General features: G+C 42.8%; 1 protein-coding gene across 12 annotated transcripts in view; it reads left to right on the top strand.

The window, feature by feature from the left end:
* The window catches only part of SYNRG (synergin gamma), a 92,963-nt gene extending 81,170 nt beyond the window's left edge, over positions 1-11,793 (top strand). For 5 of the 12 annotated variants that reach the window (XM_059908576.1, XM_059908583.1, XM_059908582.1 and 2 more), the window contains exons 21-24: positions 9,169-9,252; positions 9,589-9,699; positions 10,057-10,092; positions 11,108-11,793. In XM_059908576.1, the coding sequence (XP_059764559.1) occupies positions 9,169-9,252; positions 9,589-9,699; positions 10,057-10,092; positions 11,108-11,239 (363 nt within the window). In that variant the 3' untranslated portion in view covers positions 11,240-11,793. Of the gene's footprint in view, positions 1-9,168; positions 9,253-9,588; positions 9,700-10,056; positions 10,093-11,107 lie in introns of those variants that run through there. The other 7 variants (XM_059908580.1, XM_059908584.1, XM_059908579.1 and 4 more) reach the window with 4 other exon arrangements.
* The last annotated feature ends 3,913 nt before the right edge of the window (positions 11,794-15,706 follow it).

Here is a 15,706-nt window from a genome sequence, read left to right as displayed (position 1 = left end):
TCTAGACAAACCCATCTCTTCTGGTGCTATTAGAAAAAGATGGCTGTGGGAATTCCCTGGCCGTCCAGTGGTTAGGACTCGGCGCTTTCACTGCCGAGGGCCCGGGTTCAGTCCCTGGTCGGGGAACTAAGGTGTCACAAGCTGCCTGGCAGGGCCAGAAAAAAAAAGAAAAAGAAAAAGAAAAAGATGGCTGTGATTGCAAAGCATCTTTCTTTGCCGTGAACTCTTTAAAGAAAAGGTATCACAAAAGACCAAGTGTGTTAACCAGGTTCATTATGTATTAGTCCTTTTCAGTTTGGAGCAAAGGATATTTGGGGAGAGTCTTGGCCTGGATTACTGCTTTAAGGGAGCTGCTGTCAGTGGGTGAGATGGAAGTCAGTTTCATCCTGGTACATCTTGCTCATGAGAAAGGCTTGCCTTCTTGACTCTGATTGCCCCTCCAGACCTTTCTTTTCTTTTTTGATTGCTCCTCCAGACCTTTCTTTTCTTTTTTCTTTTTTCTTTTTCTGTAAAATACATATGCAGTAAAATGCAAAAATCTTCGTTATACCGCTCAATGGTTTTTACATATGCATACCCCATATAACCCATACCCCTGTCAAGATACAGAATAGCCCATCATCCCAGAAGCTTTCCTTATGCTCCTCTGTTGTCATCACCCCACTCAGAGATAAGTCATGTTCTGGTTTTTTACACTAAGGATTAGTTTTGTTCAGACCTTTTTAAAGAAGCCATAGAATTTGGTTTTGTGATTTCAAAGGAAGCCTGTTGGGTTTGGTCACACATCTAACTTAGGAGTGTTGCCCTCTCGCTTACAGTGGTTCTAAATCCGTCCACATGGCAAAATAGGAGGTAAGTGGGAAGAGTGGCCAGGCATTCTTGCCCTCTCCTTCAAACTCCCATTAGGAACATCCATTTCTAGCATCCATGTCTAGATGCTAGAGTGATTTTTACCTGACATTTTTTAGGCACCAGGGAAGGGTAGGTATCTGCCGCTAGACAACACAGGAATGCATTGCACGTTGTACATGACCGCCACTGAGTGTTTGTTTACCCAGTTACTCATGCTATTCCAGTTATAGTTGATTTTTTTCACCAGGTTAGCTGTGACAGAAAAATAATCATTCTTTACTCAGGTATTTTTCCTGATTATACCATGGCATTTCCTCTTGATAACTGGTAGGTCCTCGGTCTATAAAACTTACTTGAACTGCCCACTGCATGAATAGCATACATTCTACAGAGGAAGTATAAGGTTAAACTTGTCATGAAGAAGACAAGATACTTTAAAAATAGATGCGTAAATGTGAATGACAAAAAAAACCAACATCTGTGTAATTTAATTCAGTTGCAACAAAACTATACAAACGCCAAGGACTCAGTATTAGAGGCTCAAAGCAGAGAAATCATCACTAGAGAGAGGCATAATTGAGGTTGTATAGGCAGCTTTTAACTTTTTACATCATTACTTCGTTTTAAGTAGAATTTAAAGTTATTTATTGAACTTAATTGCCACAGTCAGGGTCTTTAATTCCAGTAACACTGATGTAATAGTTACTGTTTCTTATGCACCTAAAACCTGCTTGGCATTGTGCTGTATGCTTTCCATTCCTTCTCATTTAATCCTGGTAACAATCCCACAAGGTCAATAGTGTAATCCCCATTTTTACAAGGGCAGAAATTGGGGCTCAGAAAAGATGAAACTTGCCTGAAACTTACAAATCTGGGATTTGAATGCAGATCATTGTCTAAAAATCCATTCTTCTTCCTTCTGTGTTGGTCCCAGCTTCCAAGGTATTAAAAAACGACTTGTTTCTTCCCACAAAGACTCCATGAAACTATTCCCATCAAAAGGAGGCTGCATTACTTTTCTCCAGTGAAAAGGTTCCAGGATGCAGCTTGGGCTAAGGAAAGCTGAGTACACAGTCTTAACCTCCAAATTGTGGCTCCTTAATATTTCTTTAAGCTGGAGGTGATACTAGCAAAGTTTTACATTTCCCTTTCCCTTTCATGCTCCCTTTATCCATGGACTAAAACTCCCTCTTGTGGCAAAAGCCTATCTCCTCTGGACACAGGTTGAAGGAACTTTTTTCTCAAGAGATAAAAAGCCCCTATTTTAGTGAGATGAGTGAATTGTTATCTTGAAGTTTTATTTCATGGTTGTGGATTGAATTGAAGTTCAGTAGGTTTGTAACCAAGACTCAGTCCTGGAAGACAATACTAATCCATTTTTGCCGTATAAAATCTACGAGAAGAGACAGGACTGTTATTCTCCTGACCTGTGGTCAACTGAAAATCACCCTGGCTCTGTGATTCCACTATTACCCTCAGTATAATAAAATTCTTCTGTACTTCCTTCTGATGTAAAATAAGCAGTGAATTTCAGAGTACTTACTTCCCATTGCTGTGGCATGTCAGGAGAACAGTTTTTTTGTTTTGCTTTGTTTTTTAATTAATTAATTAATTTTATTTTTGGCTGCATTGGGTCTTTGTTGCTGCACGCGGGCTTTCTCTAGTTGCAGCGAGCGGGGGCTACCCTTTGTTGCGGTGCGTGGGCGTCTCATTGCAGTGGCTTCTCTTGTTGCGGAGCACGGGCTCTAGGCGCGTGGGCTTCAGTAGTTGTGGCATGAGGGCTCAGTAGTTGCGGCTCGCGGGCTCTAGAGCACAAGCTCAGTAGTTGTGGCGCACGGGCTTAGTTGCTCCACGGCACTTGGGATCTTCCTGGACCAGGGCTCGAACCCGTGTCCCCTGCATTGGCAGGTTGACTCTTAACCACTGCGCCACCAGGGAAGCCCCAGAACAGTTTATTTTTTTTAGTAATGATAGCATTTTTGTCATCTTGCCAGTCTGCACAGTGTTTTAGAGACAGTCTTCATCATGTCTCTGCATGGCTGTCTTCAGTTGGCAGAAGGTGGATCTGGTAGACAGAATAACGCCTCCCCGCCCCCCTAAAATGTCCACGTCCTAATCCCTAGAACCTGTGAATGTTTTACCTTATGTGGTAAAAGGGACTTTGCAGATGTGATTAAGTTAAGGGTCTTTGGATGGGAAACTTATCCTGAATTATCTGGGTGGGCCCAGAGGCATGACAAGAATCCTTGTAAGAGGATGGCAGGAGAATAAGAATGAGAAAAAGCAATGTGACAGTCGAAGCAGAGAGAGAGATTGTCAGATGCTACACTATTGCTTTTGAAGATGGAACCGCGATCCACAGAGTGTGCAGGCAGTCTCTAGAAACTAGAAAAGGCAAAGAGGCAGATTCTCCCCTAGAGCTTGCATAAGGAGGAATGCAGTGTTGCCAGCCCACTTTAGACTTCTGACCTCCAGAAGTGGAAGAGGATAAATTTATGTTGTTTTAAGTCACTAAGTTTATGCTAATTTGTTATAGTAGCAGTAGGAAAAATTACCAGAAAAAAAAAATTGTAACCAAGAATGGTTACATTGTAACCAAAATCAAAGGTGTGGAATTGCTTGTGGAACCTGTGCCTAGATCACTCTTTGTATCAGTCAAATTAAGTTCTGCAGCGGTAACAAACAACACCTCCCAGCCCCAGTTCTTAGCAATGTGAAACAACAGAGCTTTATTCCTAGCTCTTGTTCCAGATCCATCTCAAGTTGGAGGGTCTCTATGCCATGTCCTCCTTACTCAGGGATCTGGGTTGATAGAGCCAACACCGAGTGGAACATAGTTGGTCACCATGGGAGTATCAAGGGAACATGACAAATAGCACATTGGTCTGGCTTCCTTCCAGAAGTGACCATATTACTTATACTCACAGTCTGTTAACACCATGGCAAGTTACACGACTGTGCCTAATTTAGAGGGACAGGGAAGGCCCATCCTACATTTGTCCGGAAGGAGGAGAATAAGTCTACTGGTAAAGAACACTAAAATACTACCAAACTCTTCTTCCTTAATAATGATTTTCTTGGATGCCGTTTTAGTAGTTTATTACTGGCTAAAGATTCAGGATTATATATCCCAGTCTGACTCTGGGACTTGTCAGTGTATGCAGGTCATGTCTAATATAGCTGGGTTTTTAATCTTTACTAAATGCATGACATACTTGCCAGTTAAAGTAGGTGATATGCAATTTAAGGTGCCTGTAGAGGGCATACCTCCTTATAGAATTAGGGCCATTTGATTGGTGTCACACTGTGTACTACAATAATCTCCCTGCTAATAGATGTGTATTTATAAAGGTTAATTTTATCATTTGAAAGATTAATATGACTACAGGGTAATTTATGCAGAGCCTTATGATTTGCACTGGAGATTACGATATGACCTTTTCATTGGCTTCTTTTATTCCTTTGGTAAACAGGTATTAAAAGGGCTTTTATTAACTTGGATTTGATTTCAAGATTCAGAGAGTTTCCCTGGGTTCTAATTATTTCTCAAATAGTCCTCATTCAGTAAAATGATAAATGTCTATAATGTAGATTATAGACATGCTACTATGTTTTTAACCTCTTCAAAAAGCTTGTTAGATTTTGTCAAAGTGAATAATTGTGATGATCATTTAGAGTATTTTATCCTTTCCAGAGCCCTTTTTATGTATCTGTGAGAGTCCTAACACTAATTGAAGGAGGGAGGGAGGTAGGGCAAGTGAAATTGTTACTATTTTACAAAGGACAGGATTGGACAGCAGACAGATGATAATTCCGCCTGCTTCTAGGTTTGACCAAATTGGCCGTGATTACACTAAAAAACAAACAAAAAATTATTCTCTGGCTTGGCTAAGGCCGTGTAGGTTCACACAGTTGAAACTTCCACCTCCCTTTTTCTTCTCTGAGAACTGTGTATCCTTCCTTCCTTAAGTGTGATCCAAATGGATTCAGCTCAGGTTTAAGAGAGGTTTATGGAACCTAGCACATGGTTTACTATTTCAAATTAGAAATGGATGGGGAGGGACTTCCCTGGTGGTCCAGTGGCTGAGGCTCCACGCTCCCAATGTAGGGGGCCCGGGTTCAATCCCTGGTGAGGGAACTAGATCCCATATGCATGCTGCAACTAAGAGTTCGCATGCCGCAACAACGATCCTGAGTGCTGCAACTAAGACCCAACGCAGCCAAATACATAAATAAATATTTTTTAAAAAGATACTTATTTCATATTAGAAAGAAATGATTGGGGAAATATCATATATAATCTACACATTTTTCTAGGGAGAAACCTTTTTTTTCTGGGGAAGAATAATACAGTTTTGCAAATACAAAGACAGTATAGTAACTCCTCAGTGGTTCAGCCTAAAGTAACTATAGAACATGTAGCTATTATTTTATTGTCAAATTTGCCATCATCCTGGTCACCTCAGTATTCATGAGGAAAAACCAGCCAACATGCCAGGCTCCCAGATCCTTGACTCTCTGGACTACAAGCCCCTTGTCTCTGTTTCACTTAAGCCACCCACCTGCATGATCACAGTGGACTGTGTTATCACATCACCCTGCAGAGCCTGGGCAATCTTAAACTCAGACATCTTTCTGAGCCCAGCTTGGTAACTCTCGAACTTTCTCACACTTGACTTGCTCTGCTCTTGTTTTTGGTTCTCAAGACAGGACAATGGACCCTTTTACTTTGTTCCTATCAACTCCCTTCCATCTTCACTTCCTTTCCCACCTGCTTTGTCCTTAGTGTTTGAGGTTATTGATGTCTGTCATAGGACAACCAGCTGTCCCGGTTTGCTCAGAACCGAGGGGTGTCCTCAGAGCTAAAATGGCAACAGTCTGGCACAGACCAGGAAGGTGGTCACCCTAGTCCATTGTATCCATATGTGGACATACTATATGGCGGTGCTGCATGCATCTCTTCCCATGCCCATGTTCAGTGACATCACATTGGTAGCTCGAAATCGACCATAGGGGGAGCATTTATACCATGGAAATCAGCAGATGCTTCAAATCAGGGCTTGACTTGTTTTGTTGATTGTCTAGACTTCAGGTGATAGAGAAAATGTTAATAATGTAGATTAAACTTAAAAGTATGCTGTGTCTGTAGCCATTATGTTGTGAGTAGAACCAAAAGTTGAGGAAAGATTCTCCAGTATTCAAGAACTATTATCTGATTCAGCAAAGAAGTCACTCATGTATTTGACAGACAAGTGAAGTTCTGAAGTACGTCTGAGTCATTTCACTCTAGCCCTAGTCCTTCACATGAAAACATCAGCCTTCGCATCAGAACTAACACTCTTTCAGGAAAGCAGGCAAAGGTTGTTGATCTAAGAGTTGGGCAAAAATCCAAGAAAGCATTTTGTGAGAACAAGATACTATGTGGGATTTACAATAAAGATGATGGTATATTTTATTATTTGTAAATTGTGTGCTACACATTCTTTATATCAGTAAAATTTATAATCAACTTACATACGTGTGTGGGTTTATGTGTATATATGTATTTATATGCGTGCACACATCTTCCTCTTTGGAAAGTCAGTTCTTAATAGTCGGGGAGGGGAGCAGTTTTGCCCCAAATTAGCCAGGGATCCTACATGCAGAGGACATGTCTTACAGGTCTTTTAAGCTCGTCTTACAATTATCCAGCTTAAAATGTCAATGGTGCCAAGTTTGAGAAACTCTGCTCTAGGGCATATATAAGAAAAATAAATTAGTTCATGTATACGTAACTTTTACACACTAAGAATCCAAAATCTTTTTTTCTTAATTGTTTTAATTGAAGTATAATTGATTTACAGTGTTGTGTTAATTTCTGCTATACAGCAAAGTGATTCAGTTATACATAATACACATTCTTTTTTTTACATTCTTTTCCATTATGGTTTATCATAGGATATTAATATAGTTCCCTGTGCTATACAGTAGGGCCTTGTTGTTTATCCGTCCTATATATACTAGTTTGCACCTGCTGATCCCAACCTCCCACTCCTTCCCTCCCCCAACCCCTGCCCCCTGTGCAGCCACCAGTCTGTTCTCTATGTCTGTGAGTCTGTTTCTGTTTCATAGATAGGTTCATTTGTGTCATAGTTTAGATTCCACATATAAGTGATATCATATGGTATTTGTCTTTCTCTTTCTGGCTTAATTCACTTAGTATGATAATCTCTAGTTGCATCCATGTTGCTGCAAAGGGCATTATTTCGTTCTTTTTTACAGCTGAGTACTATTCCATTGTATATATGTGCCACATCTTTACCCATTCATCTGTTGATGGACATTTAGGTTGTTTCCATGTCTTGGCTATTGTAAATAGTGCTGCTGTGAACATAGGGGTGCGTGTATATCTTTTTTGAATTATAGTTTTGTCTGAATATATGCCCAGGAGTGGGATTGCTGGATCCTATGGTAATTCTATTTTTAGTTTTCTGAGGAACCTCCATACTGTTTTCCATAGTGACTGCACCAACTTACATTCCCACCAACAGTGTAGGAGGGTTCCCTTTTCTCCACACCCTCTCCAGCATTTGTTACTTGTAGACTTTTTAATGATGGCCATTCTGACCAGCGTGAGGTGGTACCTCATTGTAGTTTTGATGTGCATTTCTCTAATAATTAGCGATGTTGAGCATCTTTTCATGTGCCTCTTGGCCATCTGTATGTCTTCTTTGAAGAAATGTCTATTTAGGTCCTCTGCCCATTTTTCGATTGGGTTGTTTTTTTGCTGTTGAGTTATATGAGCTGTTTGTATATTTTGGAAATTAAGCCCTTGTCGGTTGCATCATTTGCAAATATTTTCTACCATTCTGGTTTTTTGCTTTGTCTTTCTGGGTTTTTTTGGCTGTTTTTGTCTTGTTTTATTATTCAAGTGTTTTTCGTAGTTGAGGAATCACGTACATACAGTGAAGTGCCCAGATCTTAAATGTATAGTTGGACCAGTTTTGACAAATGCACACACCATGTAGTACACACCCTATCGGTATATGGAGTGTTTTCATCACCCCCTAAAGTTCCCTTCTGCCCCTTCCCAGTCAGTCCCCTGATCTGATTCCAAAAACAACCAGTGATCCATTTTCTGTAGATTTCCATCACCATAGATTTGCCTGTTCTAGAACTTAATATAAATGAAATTATGTAGTGTATATATTCTTGTGTCAGCTTCTTTTACATAGCATTTCATAAAAATTCATCTGTGTTGTGTGTATCAGTCTGATCCCTTTTATTACTGAGTAATATTCCACTGTATTAATATACTATGGTTTTTTCAATCCATTTTCTTGTTTAAAGATACATGCTATTTCCAGTTTTGGCTAATATGAATAGAGCTGCTATGAACACTTCTTGTACAAGACTTTTGTTAACATGTTTTCATTTCTCTTGGATAAAAATATCTAGGAATTGCAAGCTCATATAATAGGTGTGCATTTTAACTTTTAAGAAATTAACAGCTTTCAATCATTGGGCTTTTCATCATTGGGCGACACACTCCCTATTTCATAGATTTTTTTGTAAGGAATAAATTAAATAATGTATGTAAAGAGCCTAGTGTACTGCTTAGCACAGGTAAAGACTTGTTAGCTGTTAATATATTTATTCTCCCTAGCCGATAACATCCAGATCGCTCGTTCTTGAGTGCTAGGCCTGTATATCCATCTGCCTGCTCGTATAGCATCAGAACTCAGCTGTCCCACAGGCAGCTTCGACTCGGCTTGTACCAAATTGAACTCTTCTCCCCAGTCTCCATCCCCAAACTGGTTCTCCTCTCACACGCCCCGTTAGGGTGAATCCTCTCAGTTGCCCAGTCCCCTCCCCTCCTCACACATCTAACAGATCCCCCAGGCCTGTTGATTCTGCGGCCTTAATAGCTCTTCATGTGTCCATTTCTCTCCATTCCGCACTGTTGCTCCCTCAGTTCTGACCTTCAGGACCCGTCTCCCGGCTCGCTACTGCAGCCTTGTAACAGAGGCCCAGACCCCCAGTTCAGTGCCTGCATTGCAACCAGAGGGGTCTGTCCACAGTACAAACATGATCCTGTCACCATCTAGTTACAACCATAGGGCTTCCCAAGATAAAGTCTCAACCCCTTATATTCCTTTCAAGGCCTTCGTGCTCCAGTTTCATCTCCTCCCTCCTTCCGTAAGCTTGGCCCCCGCTCCCTAGATTTCTTCTCATACCTGATCTTTTGCTTAGAGGCCTTTGCCCAGGCTGCTTATTCTACATAGAGTAGATACCCTTCCCTCCCCTACCTCATCCTACCCCACCCCTTTCACCTAGCAAACACCCATCAGGACTCAGCCACCGTGTTTCGAAGTTCTCAGAAGCATTCTCTGCCACCACGCTCCTTTCCCCTTGAGTCGGGTAAGTGCCCCACCCCTTCCCCCTTGTGCTCCGGCGCTCGGTCCTTACCCCTACTGTGGGTCTCGTGGCACAGTGTGGCCTGATACCCACCTCGCCCTGACCCTAAACTGAGCTCTCAGAGGACAGGGACCACTTTGTGCTCATCCTAACGTCCCTAGCAACTAGAACACAGCAGGGCAGGTACTCGGAAAACGTCTGGGAAATGGAATAATTGTACTGGTGGCGGTAGAGAGTGGACTGAATTTGCTGCTGGACCTGCTGGGATGTGTGATCAGGGAGCGAAACCAGCAGCGTGTGGAATTGCTGGCTTCTTACCCGTTTGTCTTGTCCTCACAGCCTGATGAAAATTCACTGGATTTTTCCTCTTGTATGCTACGGCCCGGGATTAAAAACGCTCAGGAGCTTGCTTGTGGGGTGTGCCTTTTAAACGTGGACTCCAGGAGCCGGGTAAGTCGCCCACCTTCCCCCCTCCCCTGCACGGTCTGCTTCCCTGACCGATGACCCAGGAGGCAGCCCCATCTGGCCCTTCTCGGCAAGGTCTGTGACCGGAGGCGGGGAGTTTATCAAGCCCTGAAATGTGACCACAGAAGCAGACACGTTCTTTCAAAGGGGCAGCGGGGGGAGCTGTCGAGGGGTGGAGGCAGCTCCTGCCTTTCTAAGGAGCGGGCTTGTTGGCACGTGCCTGCCCACCCTCTGCACAGTGGGGTGGCAAGGAGAAAAGGTTAAACCTGTAAGGACTCGTTTGGAGGCCAGAGGCCCTGTTCTGGGAATTTTGTTGACCTTATGGTTTCAACGTTATTTCAGAAAGAAGAGAAGCCTGCAGAAGAACATCCTAAAAAAGTATGAACCAGTTACGCGTTATCTTAGCGTCTCCATCTTAATTTTGAGTGTGGAAGGCAAATTCGATGATTCCACTGCCATCCTGAGCTGTTCCAATCATGGATCCTTTGCTGAGTCCTTTTCGTTCCCATAGTGTTTGATTTGGTCAACTAACATGTCCGTGCGGGTCCACTTCTGTCTCGTGTGCATGCTTGTGGCTCATAGTTGGCTTCTGGTGTTGCGGTTATTTTTCTCTGGGATGAACAGGGTAACAGAAAGAGCAGCTTCTGGAAGACGAAGTGGTAGTGACACACAGAATGAGATCAGAGAGCTTCAGGACTTGGCCGTTAGCAGACAAAAACAAATTGTTTGGGTTTTAGAGCTTTATTTATTTGTTTACTTGCTGAGCTTTACAAAACACCCCAGGAAGTGATTGAGGTTAGGGCTGGCTGACTGTAACTTACCGGTAAGCAGTATTCATCTGGAAATCATTCTGCTGTGTTTAACATCTTTATTTTTTACAAATCCTATACCTATTTGGACTTTTTAATGATGTCAGTTTGGTTATCAGCTCCGAATGGCATTAGGCCCTAAGAGTCTTTAATCTTTCATTTGCTTTCATGATAGGACTGTAATCAGCCTCAGAAACTTAAGGGATGGCGTGTTATAGCCAAATGCCAGCCTCAGGGAAGGGCTGCTTTCTTCACAGAGAGATCAAAATGATCCCCAGCCTGTGGCTGTTTTCGTCCTGTGGCTGTCAGGACCCCTGCCAACCCCCACAGCCTGTCTGCCTTTTCTAGGAACGATTTGGCCTCCTTGTGCTGAAACTGGGTTTAACAGTAAAGATTTTTTTATACCTTTAATTAGCGGCGAAAAACTTTCTCGCTTGAATTCCTGTAGCCACCTGCTCAGCCTTTGTGTGTGCGCCGGTTTGGCCTCAGCCTGTGAGCTGGAGAGGGGTCCGCGCCAGCTGCTGGGCAGTGCCCAGGTGTGGAGGGAGCCTGACTGGCCCCCCATGTCTGTTTCCTCCCGGCAGGCGTTCAACTCGGACACGGACAGCTTCAAGCTGGCGTATGGGGGACACCAGTATCATGCCAGCTGTGCCAACTTCTGGATCAACTGTGTCGAACCGAAACCTCCCGGCCTCGTCCTGCCTGATTTGCTCTGAAGTCTCCTGAGAGCTCCTCTGGGAAGTACTGGCTGGGTTTGTTTGTTTTCCATCACACCCCTTGGGGTGACAGGGACCAATAAACAGAATGCGAACGCTGCAGAGCTCCCCCCGCCGCCATCAGTCTACGTGAAGAAATCCTCAGGAGGTGGCGCGGGAGGAAGAAATCGTCAGGAGGTGGCGCGGGAGGAGGTGCTGCAGAAGTTCCCAGTCTTTCCCACCGACCACCTTTGCCCCCAGGTTCCCTCGGCCAGTCTTTGGGATTCGGGGTAAAACTGCTCTACCCAAACTGCACTGGAAGTTTGCTAACTTATCTCTAGTTCTCTTAAGATGTTTTAAAACATGGACCACAATTTTCTTTATCTAAGGAATATTTGCTGCTGCAGTATTGAAACTGTGAAGAATTGACATTTGAAGAAAACTGGAGTTGGAAGGATGTTTTGAGCCAGTGTTTTGTGTGTATCTAGAACACCTACTGTTCTGTGAAGTAGAATGCATTTATCCGTATTTAGTTAATATCTGACATGAATAAAAAGGGGAAAATTGTGATTAAACTGATATTCTTTTTATAGAAAAAATGCTGCTTCTCTCCATTGGACAATGGCAGGTGGGTGAGGGCAGATTTACCAGCTTTACTGTCGCAACCGAACCAATTCTCTACTCTTTTCGTTCATTTCTAAGACTGTCAACTTTTAAGAAAACTTTCTCAAAACATGCCTGGGAACTTTGCAGTGAGAAGAACATTCATTTTGATAGAGGCCTGAATCTCGGGTATCGGGGTGAGTATTGTTGCCCTTAGGCGCCGTCACTGAAAGCCTTGTTTTACCTCACACACAGACTGTGAACGTGATATTTTTTTCAGATGAGATTTGCAAAGCCAGCTGAATGAAATCTCTTTGCAGAGGCCTCTAGCCAAACTTCCAGAAATGACTGCACAGGGACCAATACCGCAGTATCCGTGAGAGACCGGGAAATTAATTCAGGGTTAGAAGGTGGAGCTCCTGGTCTAGCGAGGAGAAAAGTAAGGTGTGTATTTGTGGTTAGAGGCACGTGACTTAGAAGTAAAGGCAGGAAATTGTTCAAAAACAGCACTGAGTTTTAGAAGGAAAAGGCTCATGCTCTCTGGTATAGGGAATTTTCTTTGCCACTTAAACTGAATGCATAAAATCCGGGGGAAAAAAACCAAGTGGTTAAAGACTGTGTTATTCCTGGGAAGAACCCACCAAACTAGGACACACGTTTCTCTCAATTGTTAATTACGTGCTTTGTGAAGAGATTTTGAATCTTGTGTGTTTCACTTTGTATGGCTTAAGCTCTCCGACCTAGACTTAGTTTTTATTTGTAAACTGGAACAGTTGGTTTCGTCTGTGTAATTGCTGCTTTACATAATTAATTAGATCATTTTCCCTCCTGAGGACAAAACTTGAGGAAATTGTTTTGTTCCACCTTACTACCTTTTACTTCCATCCGCTCCAAGAAAGGTAGACAACGTTTTCATTCCCGAGCTGTTGATGAGGCTTCGGCTTTACCTGGCTGCGCGCCAGAGGGCACAGAGAACTGTTGATGAGGTAAATCCGTTTTTCTCATTTGCTCCAGATGATACCATCTCCAGCTACTAATGACTGGGACTGCTGTCTCTGAACTGTTACCTTTGCCCTCCACAGAGCCAGTGGGTGTTAGTGACAACAAAAGTGGGCTGGTTTCTAGCAGGTTTTGCCTGAGGCCTCTGGGTTCCACTTTAGCCTGTGCAGCACCTAGGGTTTCAACATGGCACCAAAATTCAAGCAGCCTTCTAATTGGTCTTATACATTCCATGATAGACCATGATAACAAAATCTACCTTTGCGACAAGAAATGTCTCCCAGTTTGACAGAATTTACATTGCAGAGACATTTTTTGGAAATGCTATGTGGACTATTATTCTGTCACAGTGGTCCATACTGATGACATTTTAGAAAGTATGCTCACCTGTTAACTAGATTGGCTTCCATTTCTAGATATATTCCAGAATGCCTCAGATACAATTCGTAAGTGTAATTACTGCTGACCTTACCAAGTATCATAGGTTTAGTCACTCCATGGGAGGTGCCAGGGGAAAACACAGCAGACATCAATAAAAAGCCTTTGCTATGAAGAGTATTCACTACTTTCAGTATCTGTTTAGTACTGGAAATGTTTTATTAGATCCACCAATAACGATCTGGGGAGTGTGGAATACCGTTGCATTGATTTTCTTTATGCAGGTTTATTAAAATGAGTCAGCACTGCATTCAGCTTCACCTCAGCGCTTGCTAGCCAAGAGCCCAGTGTCCTTGGAAACAGTAACCAAGGTTACTTACTTCCATACAGTGCATTGTGCAAGCTGCTTCACCCCCTTCTTTTTTTTTTTTTTTTTTTTTTTTCCACACACACACTGTATTTTATTTTTACAAGAGATAAATCGACTGACACCAAGCATTGTACATGGATGACCACAATTCACCCCCTTCTTGAGTGGCAGTTAGTAAGCACTGTTTTGGTGTTGTATTTTGCCTTTAAATTTTTTATGGCTTAGTGTGTAATTTTTGTCTGGACATGCTTGAGGTAGAAGCAGCACAGGGTGTATTAGGATATTATCCATGCTTTATTTTTCCTGTGGGTACTAGTTAGTTCATATAGGTTGCATATTTTAAATTATTTGAATATCTTTTGTGTGCATATGCATAATTCACTAATTTACAGATGCCTTCTACTTGCCTTTTCTTTAATGACTAGTGTGTTCTTAAGCTTTGAAAAGATTATAGGGCCTTAATGTTATAGAAATCTGAAATGTTTGCTCTGCACTGGGGATCACTACAAAATATCCCGTCACACCTTGGAGGTCATGTACCTTCCTTCGTGACCTTTAGCTAATAAACTCCAACATTTAGATTGGAAAGGTGTTAGGCTTCCCAAGTGCTAAGTTACATCCCAGTAGTGGCATTTGCCAGGATTTCTGCAGGAAATTTTTCTTAATTACCAAGAACATCTGTCACCAGGTGTTTTCTTACTATATACAATTTGATTTTTGCACGTTTATCCAGAGACTACCAGACTTACTAGAGTTTGCCTTCATACTGTAGAAGCCGTAGCCTCCAGCGAGTTTGTTTTTTCTGATTTTTTTTTTTTAGTGGCTTTAGCTGTTTTTTTTTTTTTTAACATGTTTTATTTTGTTTGCTGCTTTGACCATGAAGCTTTAATTTTATTTATTTATTTATTTATTTATTTATTTATTTTTGGCTGTGTTGGGTCTTCGTTTCTGTGCGAGGGCTCTCTCCAGTTGGCGGCGACCGGGGGCCACTCTTCATCGTGGTGCGCGGACCTCTCACTGTCGCGGCCTCTCTTGTTGCGGAGCGCAGGCTCAGTAGCTGTGGCTCACGGGCCCAGCCGCTCCGCGGCATGTGGGATCCTCCCAGACCAGGGCTCGAACCCGTGTCCCCTGCATTGGCAGGCAGACTCCCAACCACTGCGCCACCAGGGAAGCCCCTGATTGATTTTTGATCATGTGCTGCTGAGGCATTTATGGGTTGCTCTGATTTCCCATAGAAACTATTAATTTCAATTTTCCCTTCTAGACAGTAATGGTGCATGTTTATAAAAGTGGGCAAATTGTGTAAGATAAGAAAAGGTGGAATTTAGAGGGAAACCGTTGCCACAAACCAGGTAAAATCTGGAGGATATAATGTATATAAATATGCGGCCGCTGGCATTATATGTAGGGCTTCTTGCCAAACAGACTGAAAATCTAGGAAATTTTTCTACAGATAAGCAAGGAAATGAAGTAAAACAAAGCCGTTGCTGGGACAAGCAGCTCCCCTATAAAAGTAAGGAGCAACCTGGTAACGCCCAGTGGTTTCCCAGGAGCATGGAATAGATAAGAGCTAATATAAACTTCTACCAAGTCCCAACCAGTTTCTGGGGGCTTCCCTGGTGGCGCAGTGGTTAAGAATCCGCCTGCCAATGCAGGGGACGTGGGTTCGAGCCTTCGTCCGGGAAGGTCCCACATGCCGCGGAGCAACTAAGCCCGTGCACCACAACTACTGAGCCTGCGCTCCAGAGCCCACGTGCCTAGAGCCGGTGCGCCGCAACAAGAGAAGCCCGCCCACCGCAACGAAGAGCAGCCCCCACTGGCCACAACTAGAGAAAGCCCGCGAGCAGCAACAAGACCCAACGCAGCCAAAAATAAATGTTTTTAAAAAGTTTATTAATTAAAAAAAAAAAAGTTTCTTTGATGGAGGACTCACTGCTTTGGTGCCCTCCAGTTCCCAAGAGACAACTGAAAACTGTACCCTTTATTAGAGTGTATACTGTGCTGTTTTCTACTATTCCAACACTGTGAATTATGTTTGTTAATATCTGCCCATCTGCAAGGATGGGCAACACTGACATGATTCAAGTGGGATGTCTGGTTTAAAGAGCATTCATAATTATCACAGGAGCCATATTTTA

Source organism: Balaenoptera ricei, chromosome 20, assembly GCF_028023285.1.
Source record: "Balaenoptera ricei isolate mBalRic1 chromosome 20, mBalRic1.hap2, whole genome shotgun sequence".
NCBI lineage: Eukaryota > Metazoa > Chordata > Mammalia > Artiodactyla > Balaenopteridae > Balaenoptera > Balaenoptera ricei.
The sequence above is the reverse complement of the archived record's forward strand: the minus strand, read 5'-3'. Positions and strand labels throughout refer to the sequence as shown.